At 44.8% G+C, this 17,800-nt stretch overlaps 1 protein-coding gene across 2 annotated transcripts in view; it reads right to left on the bottom strand.

Moving 5' to 3' along the window:
* stab2 (stabilin 2) overlaps positions 1-17,800 on the bottom strand; it is a 40,147-nt gene that overhangs the window by 4,063 nt on the left and 18,284 nt on the right. For both annotated transcript variants that reach the window (XM_036957507.1, XM_036957508.1), the window contains 31 exons: positions 17,594-17,761; positions 17,310-17,417; positions 17,055-17,186; positions 16,778-16,906; positions 16,636-16,698; positions 16,439-16,534; positions 15,858-16,053; positions 15,292-15,387; positions 13,655-13,706; positions 13,434-13,495; positions 13,068-13,193; positions 12,814-12,887; positions 12,644-12,718; positions 6,600-6,719; positions 6,329-6,373; positions 6,099-6,179; positions 5,715-5,870; positions 3,848-3,979; positions 3,665-3,724; positions 3,282-3,548; positions 2,973-3,119; positions 2,805-2,861; positions 2,587-2,707; positions 2,113-2,262; positions 1,841-1,945; positions 1,576-1,683; positions 1,219-1,412; positions 861-1,002; positions 543-676; positions 253-418; positions 15-121 (listed from right to left, as the gene is read on the bottom strand). In XM_036957507.1, the coding sequence (XP_036813402.1) occupies positions 15-121; positions 253-418; positions 543-676; positions 861-1,002; positions 1,219-1,412; positions 1,576-1,683; positions 1,841-1,945; positions 2,113-2,262; positions 2,587-2,707; positions 2,805-2,861; positions 2,973-3,119; positions 3,282-3,548; positions 3,665-3,724; positions 3,848-3,979; positions 5,715-5,870; positions 6,099-6,179; positions 6,329-6,373; positions 6,600-6,719; positions 12,644-12,718; positions 12,814-12,887; positions 13,068-13,193; positions 13,434-13,495; positions 13,655-13,706; positions 15,292-15,387; positions 15,858-16,053; positions 16,439-16,534; positions 16,636-16,698; positions 16,778-16,906; positions 17,055-17,186; positions 17,310-17,417; positions 17,594-17,761 (3,669 nt within the window). The remainder of the gene's footprint in view (positions 1-14; positions 122-252; positions 419-542; positions 677-860; positions 1,003-1,218; positions 1,413-1,575; positions 1,684-1,840; positions 1,946-2,112; positions 2,263-2,586; positions 2,708-2,804; positions 2,862-2,972; positions 3,120-3,281; positions 3,549-3,664; positions 3,725-3,847; positions 3,980-5,714; positions 5,871-6,098; positions 6,180-6,328; positions 6,374-6,599; positions 6,720-12,643; positions 12,719-12,813; positions 12,888-13,067; positions 13,194-13,433; positions 13,496-13,654; positions 13,707-15,291; positions 15,388-15,857; positions 16,054-16,438; positions 16,535-16,635; positions 16,699-16,777; positions 16,907-17,054; positions 17,187-17,309; positions 17,418-17,593; positions 17,762-17,800) is intronic.

Here is a 17,800-nt window from a genome sequence, read left to right as displayed (position 1 = left end):
ATTTAGATACTCACAGAGAGGAAGTTGGAGAAGGTGGGCTTCTCAGTGAGAACCTGCAGGAGGTTTCCAGTGCAGGAGTATCCATCTCCTATATAACCTGCTTTACATTCACATTTCACCTCTGGAGGGGGACACACACACACCTTATGAAACACCTTAGAAAACACATTTTTCACACATAAAGAGGGCTGTCTCTCTCTCCCTCTTTCCCTCCCCACTCAATTATTCCCTCCTCTCCTTTTCCCCTCTTACCCTTGACCCTGTAGCAGAAGGTGTCCCAGGTCTCACTGAGGTTGTTGCGTAAGCCGTAGTCTACGATGCCCACGTGACCAAAGCCACACTTGGGGTTGGAGTAGGTGGTGGGGTAGGCCACTCTGGCCTGGTCCAGCCAGCTAGCCGCACACAGGTTGAACCCAGCCTGGAGACAGAGGGGTAGCATAGTAGGTGTTTGTCAGTCTGTGTGTGTGTGTGTATATGTATGTATGTGTGTGTAAAGGTGTTAGTGTATCTTTTCTGGTGTGTGTTAATGTGTGTGTGCTCACCTGCTGTGCGTAGGAGAGCTGTGTGTACGTGGCGATGGTTCCCCCCTCTCCTGTGCAGGCCTCCTGGGCCGATGTATAGTTCAGCTTGTACTGTCCCTTGTTGGACCGGAAGTGGAACACACCGACTGTGCTGTCTGGTGGGAGGGGGGGCACCAAAGATAGAAGATGTAAACATCACAGCATATCACACACCACATGTGTGCATTTGGGTCTTGGAAAAGAGCTATACTGTATATATATCCTATGTATTCTTATGCAGACTTTCAATGAAACTCCTATACAAGGAGTGTACAGTGTGTGTGTGCGTGCATGGCGTACCCTCGTAGTGAAGGTCGGTACACTGGGCGTCAGAGTGGCACTGCCCGTTCTCCTGGAGACAACGGTTCACAAGAAGCTCCTTCACCTCACACGTCACACCATCCCCGATGTAGTTATCCTTACACACACACTTCTTCTTTCCCTGTACACACACACACACACACACACACACACACACACACACACACACACACACACACACACACACACACACACACACACACACACACACAAAGCAAAGATGAATTCATATTTAAAGCAGACAAATAGCTGACATGCTAGGACTATTGGCGGTACGCTAATAAGTTACCATAGCAACCACTGTAGTACCCATGGCACCCCGTGGCTGACCCCTTACCGGCCCAGTCATGGTGCAGGTGGCGTGCTCGTGGCAACCCCCGTTGTCATCGACGGAGCAAGGGTCTACTGGCCGACAGATGAAGCCGTCTCCAGAGTGTCCCTGAGGGCAGGCACAGCTCACCTTCTCCCCCTTCTGACTGCACTTAGCTCCCTGGGCACAGCCACCGTTCCAGAACTTACACAGGTCGGCCACTAGAGGGCGATGGAGAGGAGGAAGGAGCAGCAAAATGAGAAATTCATGACACAGAAGAGAAGCAGTGATCAACAGTGGACTGGATTTGTTTCATGTGCTTATACACAGTATGTGTATGTGTGTGTGTTGTAGTACTCCAGTGTTGTCTCTGCAGGCCATTACCTATGCAGCTGATGCCGTCTCCCTCGTAGAAAAGTTTACATACACAGGTGTTGTTCTCTTTACATATGCCGTTCTGAGAGCAGGTTGGCGAGCAGACTGGACCCTCCGCTATAGGGAGAGGGGATGAAGGGTGACAGGAACAGTTAACATCAACGTTTAAATGATAAATATCAGTGTTTTAAATGTAGTAGAAACAGCTATTTCAAGATGATGGCTCTTGGGCTTCCTTTGTGTGGTGGACATTTTATAACTTGTGGTTCTTTACCTAGTTGTGTCTCACAGCGTTGCCCGGTCCAGCCCTGTTCACAGAAACAGGAGCCTGTCCCTTTAAGGCCTTCTTCACATGACCCATGCTCTGTGCAGTTACATGCTGAGGAAAAAATGACATCATATCACAAATCAGGTTCAAGATTCAGTATGGAGAATGATTCAAGAGGATACTAAATTAAGCCACACAAGATCAAGATGAAATTCTTCACACAAGGTAGCACAACTAAATCTTGAGATGAAGGTATCCACACTAGAGCGCTTACACACCTGTGCAGTCCGGTCCATAGTGGCCTTTTTTACACAACTCACAGGCGTCGCCATGGAAACCAGTGTCACATGTGCAGTTACCGTTGCCTAGGTGACCGTCATCACACTTTCCATGGTTCAAACAGGGAGATGTATTCCCGCCAGGACAAACTTGAGGTAAACAGGAACAGGAAGTCAAAGGCATGATGGGAAACAACTCAGATCTGTAGCCTTTCACTTCGAACACCTGCTTTAACAAATGCCAATCACATTTCTGAGACTGCATGAGACTTTTGGAGCTAGTCTTTGAGAATTACATTCATTATGGGGTTTTCACCACAAACTGTCATTGTTGTCCTATTTATTAGGCTGCATTCCAAATAGTACCCTGTTCCCTAGTACGTCTGACAAGTAGTGCACTATAAAGGGAATAACATGCCATTTGTGATGCAGTCTTGGTATGATCAGGGAGAGTCAAATTTTGGGAGTTCTTACCCAGACAGTCACGTCCGTAGAAGCCAGCACAGCACTTGGGTTGCCAGAGAACAAAAGTGCATATGGCCTGGCAGCCTTCATTCATATTCACTATCATGTGCAGGTCACATTTCTTCACCTCCTGCAGAATACATATACAGGGGCAGTTTTTAGTAGGGGAGAGATGCACGTGTTGTATTCACATAACGGTTACGACGGGTGGATGGATGAACAGATACCTTGAGTTTGGACCCAGGGGGGCAGCGTGTTGATGATGTGCAGAATGCACAGGGTAGCTACCACACAGGAGAAACACAGACAAAACATTCCAAGACAATAATCATTCTAATCACCTTATTCCACGGTAGCAATAAAAAAAATCTACTGCATGATATGGTCACACTCACCGGGAAATCTACAGTTTCCTTTTTGTCACAGCGACCCCCGAGGCTCGGCGGGTTCAGCAGACAGTCGATCCCATAGGCTATCCCACCGTTGAAGAGGAGGTGCCTCTGGATGATTCGGCAGTTCCCGTCGTTGAGGAAGATTTCACCCTGTGCAGAAAAGTACAACTCTCAGAAAATCTCTCAATCTTTCAATCCCATACATCTCTCAATCCAAATACCACAAGATGGCCTTACTTTTTTTTGCCTCGAAATTGATTTGATTCCGCATGTTAGTGTTGTACAAACACAACTCTACTTTGTTTTACTCACTATGTTGTCCAGCCCTCCACAGTTGGCTTTGAGTTCGGATCCCTGGAGCGTCCGTATAGGATCGATGTGGACCAGCTCTGCTGCATACACCTTGGTGTCTCGGAGGATGTGGTATTTGAGGTACTCCAGCAGGTGTCCTCTGTTCTGTGTGTTGTAAAGGAAGTCTTTCTGCTCCTGGGGCAGTGCGGCCATGGCGCGGTCCGACGGCAGGAACAATGTCACGGGCTGGTGGAGGGGGTCGTTCACCATTGCCATTACATCTGTGTCCTGCAGGGAGAAACAGAGAAGAACACCTTCTTTAACACTTTTCAGGGGAGAAGTTTAAGATTGTTATTCTCAGAATCCATAAAGGAAATAGGAACTTCACTGGGACAAATACTAACCAACAGCAGTTTGTAGAAGGTCTTGTAACCATTACCATCAGCCACATCAGTGAGGTTCAACTGTGAAGGGAGAGATGGAGAGGGAAAGAGAGAGGGACAGGTGGTGATGAGTTATCTAATGATGGAGTGGTTGACAGATTTCAACAGGTATATTGATTACAAATACTCTATCTTTGTACATACTGGCCCCTCTATCACATCAGCCTTCTTCAGGCTCTCTGGTATCATGAAGGTGTCAATCTCATGGATGATCCCATTGATGCTCGGGTCATCACTGTGCACCACTTTCACCATGTTGTTGATGAGGATGGTACCCTGGAAACAAGGACAGGAGACCTCAGCTCTCTCACCACAACCATGGAATCTCTTCCTCAAATGTAGCAGAGGAACCAGATGCAACATCTGTGCATACTATACTTCTACACTTCTCAAGGTTTACAGTGCATTCAGAAAGTATTCAGACCCCTTGAATTTTCCATATTTTGTTACGTTACAGCCTTATTTAAAACATAAATAAAATAATAATAATCCTCATCAATCTACACACAATACCCCATAATGTCAAAGTGAAAACAAGTTTTTATTCATTTTTACAAATGTATTAAAAATAAAAAACTGTGCTTTGATCCTTTGCTATGAGAGTAGAAATTGAACTCAGGCGCACCCTGTTTCCATTGATCATCCTTGAGTTGTTCCTACAACTTGATTGGAGTCCACCTGTGGTAAATTCTATTGATTGGACATGATTTGGAAAGGCACACACCTGTCTATGTAAGGTCACACAGTTGACAGTGCATATCAGAGCAAATACCATGCCATGAGGTCGAAGGAATTGTCTGTAGAGCTCCGAGACAGGATTGTGTCGAGACACAGATCTGGGGAAAGGTACCAAAAAAATGTCTGCAGCATTAAAGGTGCCCAAGAACACTGTGGCCGCCATCATTCTTAAATGGAAGAGGTTTGGAACCACTAAGCCTCGTCCTAGAGCTGGCTGCCCGACCAAACTGAGCAATCGGGGGAGAAGGGCCTTGGTCAGGGAGGTGACCAAGAACCAGATGGTCACTCTGACAGAGCTCCAGAGTTCCTATGTGAAGATGGGAGAACCTTCCAGAAGGACAACCATCTCTGCAGCACTCCACCAGTCAGGCCTTCATGGTAGAGTGGCCAGACGGAAGCCACTCATCAGTAAAAGGCACATGACAGCCCGCTTGGAGTTTGCCAAAAGGCACCTAGAGTCTCAGACCATGAGAAACAAGATTCTCTGGTCCAATGAAGCCAAGATTGAACTCTTTGGCCTGAATTCCAAGCGTCACGTCTGGAGGAAACCTGGCACCATCCCTACGGTGATGCATGGTGGTGGCAGCATCATGTTGTAGGGATGTTTTTCAGCATCAGGGACTGGGAGACTAGTCAGGATCGAGGGAAAGATGTACTGAGCAAAGTACAGAGAGATCTTTGATGAAAATCTGCTCCAGAGCCCTCAGGACCTCAGACTGGGGCGAAAGTTCACCTTCCAACAGGACAACGACCCTAAGCACACAGCCAAGACAACGCAGGAGTTGCTTTGGGACAAGTCTCTGAATATCCTTGAGTGGCCCAGCCAGAGCCCGGACTGGAACCCGGTCGAACATCTCTGGAGAGACCTGAAATTAGCTGTGCAGCAACACTCCCCATTCAACCTGACAGAGCTTGACAGGATCTGCAGAGAAGAAAGGGAGAAACTCCCCAAATACAGGTGTGCCAAGCTTGTAACATCATACCCAAGAAGCCTCGAGACTGTAATCGCCGCCAAATGTGCTTCAACACAGTACTGAGCAAAGGGTCTGAATACTTTATTTTTTTTAATACATTTGAAAACATTTAGAAAAGCCTGTATTTGCTTTGCCATTATGAGGTATTGTGTGTAGATTGATGGAGTCTGAATACTTTCCGAATGCACTTTATAAATAATGTCCAATCCATCATGATAATAGATTGAATCTAGGATAATAATCCAGACATTGAAGCAACCAATAGAATCCACTGGGAGTGTTGTAATCTCATTGGTTACCTCAGAGTAGGTGATGGTCAAGACGTCTCCCATGAGAGTGGTCAGGTTTCTGGGCGTGGTCAGGTCGCTGGCCAATAGGGTATGACATGACACAATGTGGTAGCGAAGAATCTTGGCCCTCTTCTCTCTCTTTGAGGGATGCCTCAACTCTTTTGCCTAAGAGCAAGTCATGAGACAAGATAAGATCAGTACACACACAGGTACATAAACACAGGCGCACACACACACACACACACACACACACACACACACACACACACACACACACACACACACACACACACACACACACACACACACACACACACACACACACACACACACACACACACACACACACACACACACACACACACACACACACACACACACACACTTTCCTACCGTCTCCCCCTGGCCGAAGGCCTCAGCTGTTGGAGCAAAGACTGTGAATGGACCCCGGCCCTTCAGAGAGATATCTGCCATCTGAAAACAAACAGCGTTCAACCAACAACATCTTTAGTTCATTTGCTATTATTTATATCAACAGTGATTGTGTTGTGCCTTTCTTATTAGGATGTGTATTTTAATGCAGAACATACATAAAAGTGTGCTACTGTCAGTGAGAGACTCACCATCAACCCAAGATAGAAATCCCTCAGTTTCCTGGTGAGAAGCTCCTGTAGATGAAAAAGACAAACACTGATCAATGGTCAAATGAAGAGTGTGAGTGAGTGAGTGTGTGTGTGTGTGTGTGAGAGAGAGAAATAAATAAATAAATAAATAAATAAATAAAGTGAGAAAAGAGGTGTGAGCTTACTAACAAATGTGTGAGCTCACTAACAAATGGCAATCAAATGTAACTTTTACTTGATCATGCTATGTGTAGTCTCCTCTCCTGCTCACCTTGCCCACAGTGCCTTTGCAGCTAATGCCGTCGCCCATGTATCCACCCATACAGGTGCAGCTGCGTTCCCCTGGACCAGTCATATTACACCTGGCGTACCTGTGGCAGTCCCTTTGTTTCTGCCAAGAGGACAACCACTCTGTTACACTGTTCACCACACTGTTACACTGTTCACCACCCTGTTACACTGTTCACCACACTGTTACACTGTTCACCACACTGTTACACTGCTTACTACTCGGTTAAACTGTTCACCACACTGTTACACTGTTCACCACACAGTTACACTGTTCACCACACTGTTACACTGTTCACCACACTGTTACACTGTTCACCACCCTGTTACACTGTTCACCACACTGTTACACTGTTCACCACACTGTTACACTGCTTACTACTCGGATAAACTGTTCACCACCCTGTTACACTGTTCACCACACTGTTACACTGTTCACCACACTGTTACACTGTTCACCACACTGTTACACTGCTTACTACTCGGTTAAACTGTTCACCACCCTGTTACACTGTTCACCACACTGTTACACTGTTCACCACCCTGTTACACTGTTCACCACCCTGTTACACTGTTCACCACACTGTTACACTGTTCACCACACTGTTACACTGTTCACCGCTATGTTACACTGTTCACAATGTTACACTGTTCACCACCCTGTTACACTGTTCACCACACTGTTACACTGTTCACCGCCCTGTTACACTGTTCACCACACTGTTACACTGCTTACTACTCGGTTAAACTGTCCACCACCCTGTTACACTGTTCACCACACTGTTACACTGTTCACCACCCTGTTACACTGTTCACCACCCTGTTACACTGTTCACCACACTGTTACACTGTTCACCACACTGTTACACTGTTCACCGCTCTGTTACACTGTTCACCACACTGTTACACTGTTCACCACCCTGTTACACAGTTCACCACCCTGTTACACTGTTCACCACACTGTTACACTGTTCACCACACTGTTACACTGTTCACCGCTCTGTTACACTGTTCACCACCCTGTTACACTGTTCACCACACTGTTACACTGCTTACTACTCGGTTAAACTGTTCACCACCCTGTTACACTGTTCACCACACTGTTCACCACCCTGTTACACTGTTCACCACCCTGTTACACTGTTCACCACACTGTTACACTGTTCACCACACTGTTACACTGCTTACTACTCGGTTAAACTGTTTACTACACTGTTACACTGTTCACCACACTGTTACACTGTTCACCACACTGTTACACTGTTCACCACCCTGTTACACTGTTCACCACCCTGTTACACTGTTCACCACACTGTTACACTGCTTACTACTCGGTTAAACTGTTTACTACAATGTTACACTGTTCACCACACTGTTACACTGTTCACCACACTGTTACACTGTTCACCACCCTGTTACACTGCTTACTACTCGGTTAAACTGTTCACCACCCTGTTACACTGTTCACCACACTGTTCACCACCCTGTTACACTGTTCACCACCCTGTTACACTGTTCACCACACTGTTACACTGCTTACTACTCGGTTAAACTGTTTACTACACTGTTACACTGTTCACCACACTGTTACAGTGTTCACCACACTGTTACACTGTTTACTACACTGTTATACTGTTCACCACACTGTTACACTGTTCACCACCCTGTTACACTGTTCACCACCCTGTTACACTGCTTACTACTCGGTTAAACTGTTCACCATCCTGTTACACTGTTCACCACCCTGTTACACTGTTCACCACCCTGTTACACTGTTCACCACACTGTTACACTGTTCACCACCCTGTTGGACTGTTCACCACCCTGTTACACTGTTCACCACCCTGTTACACTGTTCACCACACTGTTACACTGTTCACCACACTGTTACACTGCTTACTACTCGGTTAAACTGTTTACTACACTGTTACACTGTTCACCACACTGTTACACTGTTCACCACACTGTTACACTGTTCACCACCCTGTTACACTGTTCACCACCCTGTTACACTGTTCACCACACTGTTACACTGCTTACTACTCGGTTAAACTGTTCACCACCCTGTTACACTGTTCACCACACTGTTACACTGTTCACCACCCTGTTGCACTGTTCACCACCCTGTTACACTGCTTACTACTCGGTTAAACTGTTCACCACCCTGTTACACTGTTCACCACACTGTTCACCACCCTGTTACACTGTTCACCACCCTGTTACACTGTTCACCACACTGTTACACTGCTTACTACTCGGTTAAACTGTTTACTACACTGTTACACTGTTTACTACACTGTTACAGTGTTCACCACACTGTTACACTGTTTACTACACTGTTATACTGTTCACCACACTGTTACACTGTTCACCACCCTGTTACACTGTTCACCACACGGTTACACTGTTCACCACACTGTTGCACTTCTTACTACACTGTTGCACTGTTCACCACCCTGTTACACTGCTTACTACTCGGTTAAACTGTTTACTACACTGTTATACTGTTCACCACACTGTTACACTGTTCACCACCCTGTTACACTGTTCACCACACTGTTACACTGTTCACCACACTGTTACACTGCTTACTACTCGGTTAAACTGTTTACTACACTGTTACACTGTTCAACACACTGTTACACTGTTCACCACTCTGTTACACTGTTCACCACATTGTTACACTGTTCACCACACTGTTACACTGTTCACCACACTGTTACACTGTTCACCACCATGTTACACTGTTCACCACCCTGTTACACTGTTCACCACACTGTTACACTGCTTACTACTCGGTTAAACTGTTCACCACCCTGTTACACTGTTCACCACACTGTTACACTGTTCACCACCCTGTTGCACTGTTCACCACCCTGTTACACTGCTTACTACTCGGTTAAACTGTTCACCACCCTGTTACACTGTTCACCACACTGTTCACCACACTGTTACACTGTTCACCACACTGTTACACTGTTCACCACACTGTTACACTGCTTACTACTCGGTTAAACTGTTTACTACACTGTTACACTGTTCAACACACTGTTACACTGTTCACCACTCTGTTACACTGTTCACCACATTGTTACACTGTTCACCACACTGTTACACTGTTCACCACACGGTTACACTGTTCACCACACTGTTACACTGTTCACTACTCTTTTACACTGTTCAACACACTGTTACACTGTTTACTACACTGTTACACTGTTCAACACACTGTTACACTGTTTACTACACTGTTACACTGTTCACCACACTGTTACACTTTTCACAACTCTGTTACACGGTTCACCACACTGTTACACTGTTCACCGCTCTGTTACACTGTTCACCACACTGTTACACTGTTCACCACACTGTTACACTGTTCACCACACTGTTACACTGTTCACCGCTCTGTTACACTGTTCACCACACTGTTACACTGTTCACCACACTGTTACACTGTTCACCGCTCTGTTACACTGTTCAACACACTGTTACACTTTTCACTACACTGTTACACTGTTCACCACACTGTTACACTGTTTACTACACTGTTACACTGTTCACCACACTGTTACACTTTTCACCACACTGTTACACTGTTCACCACACTGTTACACTGTTCACCACACTGTTACACTGTTCACCACACTTTTACACTGTTCACCACATTGTTACACTCTTCAGAACACTGTTACACTGTTCACCACATTGTTACACTGTTCACTACTCTGTTACACTGTTCACCACACTGTTACACTGTTCACCACATTGTTACACTGTTCACCACATTGCTACACTGTTCACCACACTGTTACACTGTTCACCGCTCTGTTGCACTGTTCACCACACTGTTACACTGTTCACCACATTGTTACACTGTTCACTACTCTGTTACACTGTTCACACCTCTGTTACACTGTTCACTACACTGTTACACTGTTCACCACATTGTTTCACTGTTCACCACACTCTTACACTGTTACACTGTTCACCACATTGTTACACCGTTCACCACTCTGTTACACTGTTCACTACATTTACACTGTTCACTACATTGTTACACTGTTCACTACATTATTACACTGTTCACTACATTTACACTGTTCACTACATTGTTACACTGTTCACTACATTGTTACACTGTTCACTACATTGTTACACTGTTCACTACATTTACACTGTTCACCACATTGTTACACTGTTCACCACACTGTTACACTGTTCACCACTATGTTACACTGTTCACTACACTGTTACACTGTTCACCACATTGTTACACTGTTCACCACACTGTTACACTGTTCACCACATTGTTACACCATTCACCACTCTGTTACACTGTTCACTACATTTACAATGTTCACTACATTGTTACACTGTTCACTACATTGTTACACTGATCACTACATTTACACTGTCCACTACATTGTTACACTGTTCACTACATTGTTACACTGTTCACTACATTGTTACAGTGTTCAGTACATTTACACTGTTCACCACATTGTTACACTGTTCACCACTCTGTTACACTGTTCACTACATTGTTACACTGTTCACTACATTTACACTGTTCACCACACTGTTACACTGTTCACCACACTGTTACACTGTTCACCACACTGTTACACTGTGCACTACACTGTTACACTGTTCACCACTCTGTTACACTGTTCACTACACTGTTACACTGTTCACCACACTGTTACACTGTTCACCACATTGTTACACTGTTCACCACACTGTTACACTGTTCACCACATTGTTACACTGTTCACTACTCTGTTACACTGTTCACCACCCTGTTACATTGTTCACTACTCTGTTACACTGTTCACCACACTGTTACACTTTTCACCACACTGTTACACTGTTCACCACACTGTTACACTGTTCACCACACTGTTACACTGTTCACCACACTTTTACACTGTTCACCACATTGTTACACTCTTCAGAACACTGTTACACTGTTCACCACATTGTTACACTGTTCACTACTCTGTTACACTGTTCACCACACTGTTACACTGTTCACCACATTGTTACACTGTTCACCACATTGTTACACTGTTCACCACACTGTTACACTGTTCACCGCTCTGTTGCACTGTTCACCACACTGTTACACTGTTCACCACATTGTTACACTGTTCACCACACTGTTACACTGTTCACCACATTGTTACACTGTTCACTACTCTGTTACACTGTTCACACCTCTGTTACACTGTTCACTACACTGTTACACTGTTCACCACATTGTTACACTGTTCACCACACTGTTACACTGTTCACCACACTGTTACACTGTTCGCCACTCTGTTGCACTGTTCACCACACTGTTACACTGTTCACCACATTGTTACACTGTTCACCACACTGTTACACTGTTCACCACATTGTTACACTGTTCACTACTCTGTTACACTGTTCACCACTCTGTTACACTGTTCACTACACTGTTACACTGTTCACCACATTGTTACACTGTTCACCACACTGTTACACTGTTCACCACATTGTTACACCGTTCACCACTCTGTTACACTGTTCACTACATTTACACTGTTCACTACATTGTTACACTGTTCACTACATTGTTACACTGTTCACTACATTTACACTGTTCACTACATTGTTACACTGTTCACTACATTGTTACACTGTTCACTACATTGTTACGCTGTTCATTACATTTACACTGTTCACCACATTGTTACACTGTTCACCACACTATTACACTGTTCACCACTCTGTTACACTGTTCACCACATTGTTACACTGTTCACCACTCTGTTACACTGTTCACTACATTGTTACACTGTTCACTACATTTGCACTGTTCACTACATTGTTACACTGTTCACTACATTTACACTGTTCACCACATTGTTACACTGTTCACCACTCTGTTACACTGTTCACCATACTGTTACACTGTTCACCACTCTGTTACACTGTTCACCACTCTGTTACACTGTTCACTACATTAACACTGTATTGAGGGAGAGATTAGAGATGTACCGTTCGACAGAGGTTGATAACCGTACAAGACTCCTTCCCATCTCCTGTGTAGCCTTGGCTGCACACACACGACGTCTGGATAGAAAACATGAAATAAGTCAGTTCACTGTTTTACAACAGATTGATGGACACCGAACACACACAACAGACCGACCAACCAACCAACTTACTTTGTTAGGTCCGGTGTGAATACAGTCTGCATTCACATGGCAGCCTCCTTTACCGTCCAGGCAGGGGTTAATCTCTGAGGGAAAATAAAACAATGTTTAACATTGTTTGGGTCGAAATTGGCTCAAATCATTTCTTACCGTTACTTTCAGTGGTAGCCCAGCTCGAGATAACAAAACGAACAAACACAGCTGAAACTCAACATTATTTCAGAACCTGACCTGTCAAAGTGTGTAGATTAAAGATGCACACTTACGTACACACACCATCCCATCGCCGTGATATCCCGTGTTGCACACGCACTGCCTGCGTCCAGGGAGAGTCCTCTTACACACAGCGTGAGGACTGCATCCTCCGTTATTGTCTTTGCAGGCATCTTTCGCTGCGCGCGCACACACACACACACACACACACACACACACACACACACACACACACACACACACACACACACACACACACACACACACACACACACACACACACACACACACACACACACACACACACACACACACACACACTTGTTACACCTAGTTTCCTGTGTGGTAGTCATGTATAGTGTAATAGCAGTTCAGGTACCAGTATAATAGTGCATGCTGGAAAGTGACAGGAAGGATACCTTTGCAGTCAGTGCCGTTACCCTGAAACCCGGCCAAACATTCACAGCGACCTACTACACATCTGTGGGAGAGATGCAAAAGAGGAGAAGAGATGGAACCACAGTTTGCAGCTAAGAGATGTAAGAACCGTTTCTCGGGCCTGATGTGCTGAGATGGTTTCATTTCAACATAGTCACATCATAGAGTGGTGGGAAGCTGAAGTCAGAGTGAGTTCACTCACATTGCACTGGTGTGGCACTTCCTGTCCCCACAGTTCTCTTCTCTGGTGAACTCTGAAACACAGCATACAGGAATGACATGTTACAGTGTTATGAGATGATCCTATAACATTGTTGAAATGCCCATGTGACTTCTACTTGTAATACATGTGTTGTTTTTTTGGCATGTCTTTCTGTCAGTTAGGGGTGGGACTATAGTCCCTTGGTAGGACAAGTCCTGGGCGGTGGCATTTGCATCCCTTGCCTTTGCGACCATGAAAAACACATCACGCATGTTTTTGTTGACGTCGAACTGTTTGTCAATGATAAAACAAAATGCAAGTCCTCTGTACTGCAAAACGGTATTTGTATGTATTCTTTAAAAGTACTTAGGGTATGAAAATTGTCTTGTCCCAGTAGTGATGAGTAAAGTCGCAGTGACATGTTTTGGGGATTTAGAGATATCTACTATTTGAATTCTAGAAAGTAAGTAAAAGTATTTCATATTTGTATGGATTAATAAAAACAAAGAAGGTTATTAAAACGCTTTTCATTTTATGTATATAATACAGTGGGGTCAGAAAGTGTTACCACTCGTACCAGGACCTTTTAGCCAACAACCTGGTTGCCTCGGCCAGGAGGCTGAAACTTGGCCACAAGTGGATCTTCCAGCAACACAATGACCCCAAGCTCACATCAAAATCCACAAAGAAATGGTTAGTTGGCCACAAAATCAACATTTTGCAATGGCCATCTCAGTCTCTGGACTTGAAAACCTGTGGTTTGAATTGAAGAGGGCCGTCCATAAGCACAGATGAAGGATATCAAGGATCTGGAAGGATTCTGTATGGAGGAATGGTCTAAGATCACTCCAAATGTGTCCTCCAACCTCCAAACATTTTACAAAAAGGCTCAATGCCGTTATCCTCGCAAGGTGAGGTATTTAAAGTTATTGAAAACAGGAGTGTCATGTTATTAATTTTTACCCCTACATTTTTGAGAAACAATTACCATTACTTGTTAAACATAATCACACACCAGCGTGGCTACCACAGAATTCTGCAGCGATACGCCATCCAATCTGGTTTGAGCTTACTGGGACTATCATTTGTTTTTCAACAAGACAATGACCCAAAACCTCCAGGCAGTGTAAGGGCTATTTGACCAAGAAGGAGTGATGGAGTGCTGCATTTTTAAAAATTGAACCTTTATTTAACTAGTCATAAGAACAAATTCGTATTTATATGTGGGAACTCCAAGCATTACAGGTGACTATCTCATGAAGCTGGTTGAGAGAATGCCAAGAGTGTGCAAAGCTGTCATCAAGGTGTGCTATTTCATAGTTTTGATGTCTTCACTATTATTCTACAAAGTAGAACAAGTCAAAATAAAGAAAAACCCTTGAATGAGGAGGTGTGTCCAAACGATTGACTGGTATTGTGTAAATACATAACATTTTATTTTAATTCTCACGAAATGCCACCACAACTCAAGAATGACCCTCCTGCGCTGTGGCCCACGTATCAGGCAATGACCCTGTCATATATACTGGACAGATTAAATTCGCACAACTTAAAGTGCTACCAGATGCAAGGAGCTAAAATTATACTCATTAAAAATATGAACAACGCCAGCACATATGCTTTCATACAGTACATACTGTCATCACAGGTGACCCCTCTCCAATACGCATCACACTCGCATGTCCCATCTCCATGGATACCGTCGTTGCACCGGCCGTTCTTACACCTACAGTCTGCAAAGAGGGGGGGGGGGGGGGGGGGGGGAGGGTGAGAGCGAGAGAGAGAAATATGCTGATGAAAGTAGCATATATAGAGATTGTGTTTCTGTATTGCAAAAGCATCCCAATGTTGAATTGCTGGATTCTATAATGTAGTGGCAAGTTGATAGTGGATATATCTTGCGACAGTACCTTGGTCACAGTGGACGATATTTGACTACACTATTAGAAAAAAGGGTTCCAAAAGGGTTATTTGGCTGTCCCCATAGGATAACCCTATTGGGACAGCCAAATAACCCTTTTGGGTTCCATGTGGAACCCTCTGTGGAAAGGGTTTAACATGAAACCCAAAAGGTTTCCACCCAACAGATTTCCAACCAAAAAGGGTTCTTCAAAGGGTTCTCTTATGGGGACAGCCGAACAACCCTTTTACGTTCTAGATAGAATCTTTTTTTCTAAGGGCTTACAATTCATTACTACAGTACCTTGGTCACAGTGGATGCCGTATTTGCCCTCCTGGCACGTTTCACAAGCAGTCCCGTTGAAGCTCTTGTTACACTGGCAAACCCCTGTACCGTTGGTCCTGTCCTGGCACATCCCGTTCCCATAGCAAGGCTGGCCTTTGGGCCCTGGACATGGCTCACAGTGCTCCCCGTAGAACCCGCCACAGCACCTCCGCACCTACAGGGGGAGCTAGAGTCAATCACCGGGACACGCACTTCTACTCTCACTTCCAATTGGCGTAAAGGTAGAGTATGAATGCCTGTCAATTCCCTCACTCAGGTAGAGCTTCTCTGGACCCTTGTTGATTCCTCTTCTTGGATTTAAAGCATTGAATGTGTAATAAATATGCAAACACAAAACAAATGATTTTAACAGTGCTTTTGTTTCTACACCAGTGACCCATTCTAGACCGGGGATGCATGCCACATTCCACCCTATTCCCTATGGGCCCTGGTCAAAAATAGTGCACTATATAGGGAATAGGGTGGGACACAGTCCGAAGTGTGGTCGTATTCCAGTGATTCCAACGCAGTGCTAGTGGTGCTGCTGGTGTCTCACGTACAATGGTAGTATTCTTGCAGATGGTCCTGCAGCCGATGCTGAGCAGCCGTTCCCCCTGGTAGACCCGACTGAACATACACTTTTTCCTGACCAATGCCTGTAGGGAAAACAGCCATAACACAGAGAGTAGTTCATGAAACATGACAGCCATTTTGGATCCACTATAAGGTAGCTGGATATACTTGAAAGGTGTCATACTATTGTGGTAGCTCCAGTTGGACAGGAGTTGAGTTGTGGGTAGAAGCAATCTTGACACAATCCCTTCAGACAAAATATAAATAAATTATTATCTGAGAAAATGAATGTCAAATGTTTAGAAAAAGGAAGAAAGGGGCTTTACCGGAAATGTCTTGAATTGCTGGATGTCGCAGCGATTTTTGGTGATATCTAGTACTGCAGATAGGCCGTGGATCACCCCTTTACCTCCCAGGATGTCTGACACATTTACCTGGGCTTCATTCACAAACAACTACAGAGGAGAGAGAAGAGAAGAGAGAAAAAAAAAGGAGCACCACATTTTGAGAGGACTCAAACAGTAGCAGACTATAGCCAATATGGCTGATATAACATTAGTAGAACACCAACAGAATTCCCAGAGCATCCCATAATAATAATACCTTGTCATCCCTGGGTAAGATGCCTAGCTGGTAGGAGAACCCCAGCATGGTCTCCTTGTAGGCTCCACCCAGCAGGTCTACCTTCATTAACCTATCAGACAGCACTATGTGGTACCGCGTCGTATTCAGGTCCTGACAACAACCAAAACACACACAGTACTACAGTTCATACATTATATAAGCACGCACACTCGCATTCCACACACACACACACACACACAATGTGTACCAACATTAAACAATCGTTTGAGGTACCATGGTGTCTGAAGCGATATTCTTGAGGTACTCGAGGACAGCGCCGTCTGTTGGAGCGAACACTGTGTAGGCCGAGGCCTGCTCTATCTCTGCTGTCAGGTTGTGATGCTGAGAGGGAGCCGACAGAGACAGACATTTTCCTCAGATATGGCTGCATACGGAATCACACATATTTTTATGGAGAACCTTATTGAGACATTGATAAAGCTGGGGTTGTTCATCAGAGTGCTCTGTTCAGAAATAGAGTTTGGGTGAATAGAATGGCAGCCTTATAATGTACATACGACAAGGTAACTCTTGAACAGGGAGAACTCTGGCCTCCGTGCAAGCAGCTCCAGCAGCCCCTCACTGAGACTCCTCTCTGGAACCAACACTGTGTCAATAATGTGGATCAGTCCATTGGTTGAAGCCACATTCGCGGTTGTTACGGTGGCTCCTCCAATCACTGTGGACTGACAGACAATACAGGGTTAACTTCAGGCCATGTGTTA

The sequence above is a fragment of the Oncorhynchus mykiss genome, chromosome 21, assembly GCF_013265735.2.
Source record: "Oncorhynchus mykiss isolate Arlee chromosome 21, USDA_OmykA_1.1, whole genome shotgun sequence".
Lineage (NCBI taxonomy): Eukaryota > Metazoa > Chordata > Actinopteri > Salmoniformes > Salmonidae > Oncorhynchus > Oncorhynchus mykiss.
Note: the sequence above shows the minus strand (reverse complement) of the source record. Positions and strands in the feature narration are given on the sequence as shown.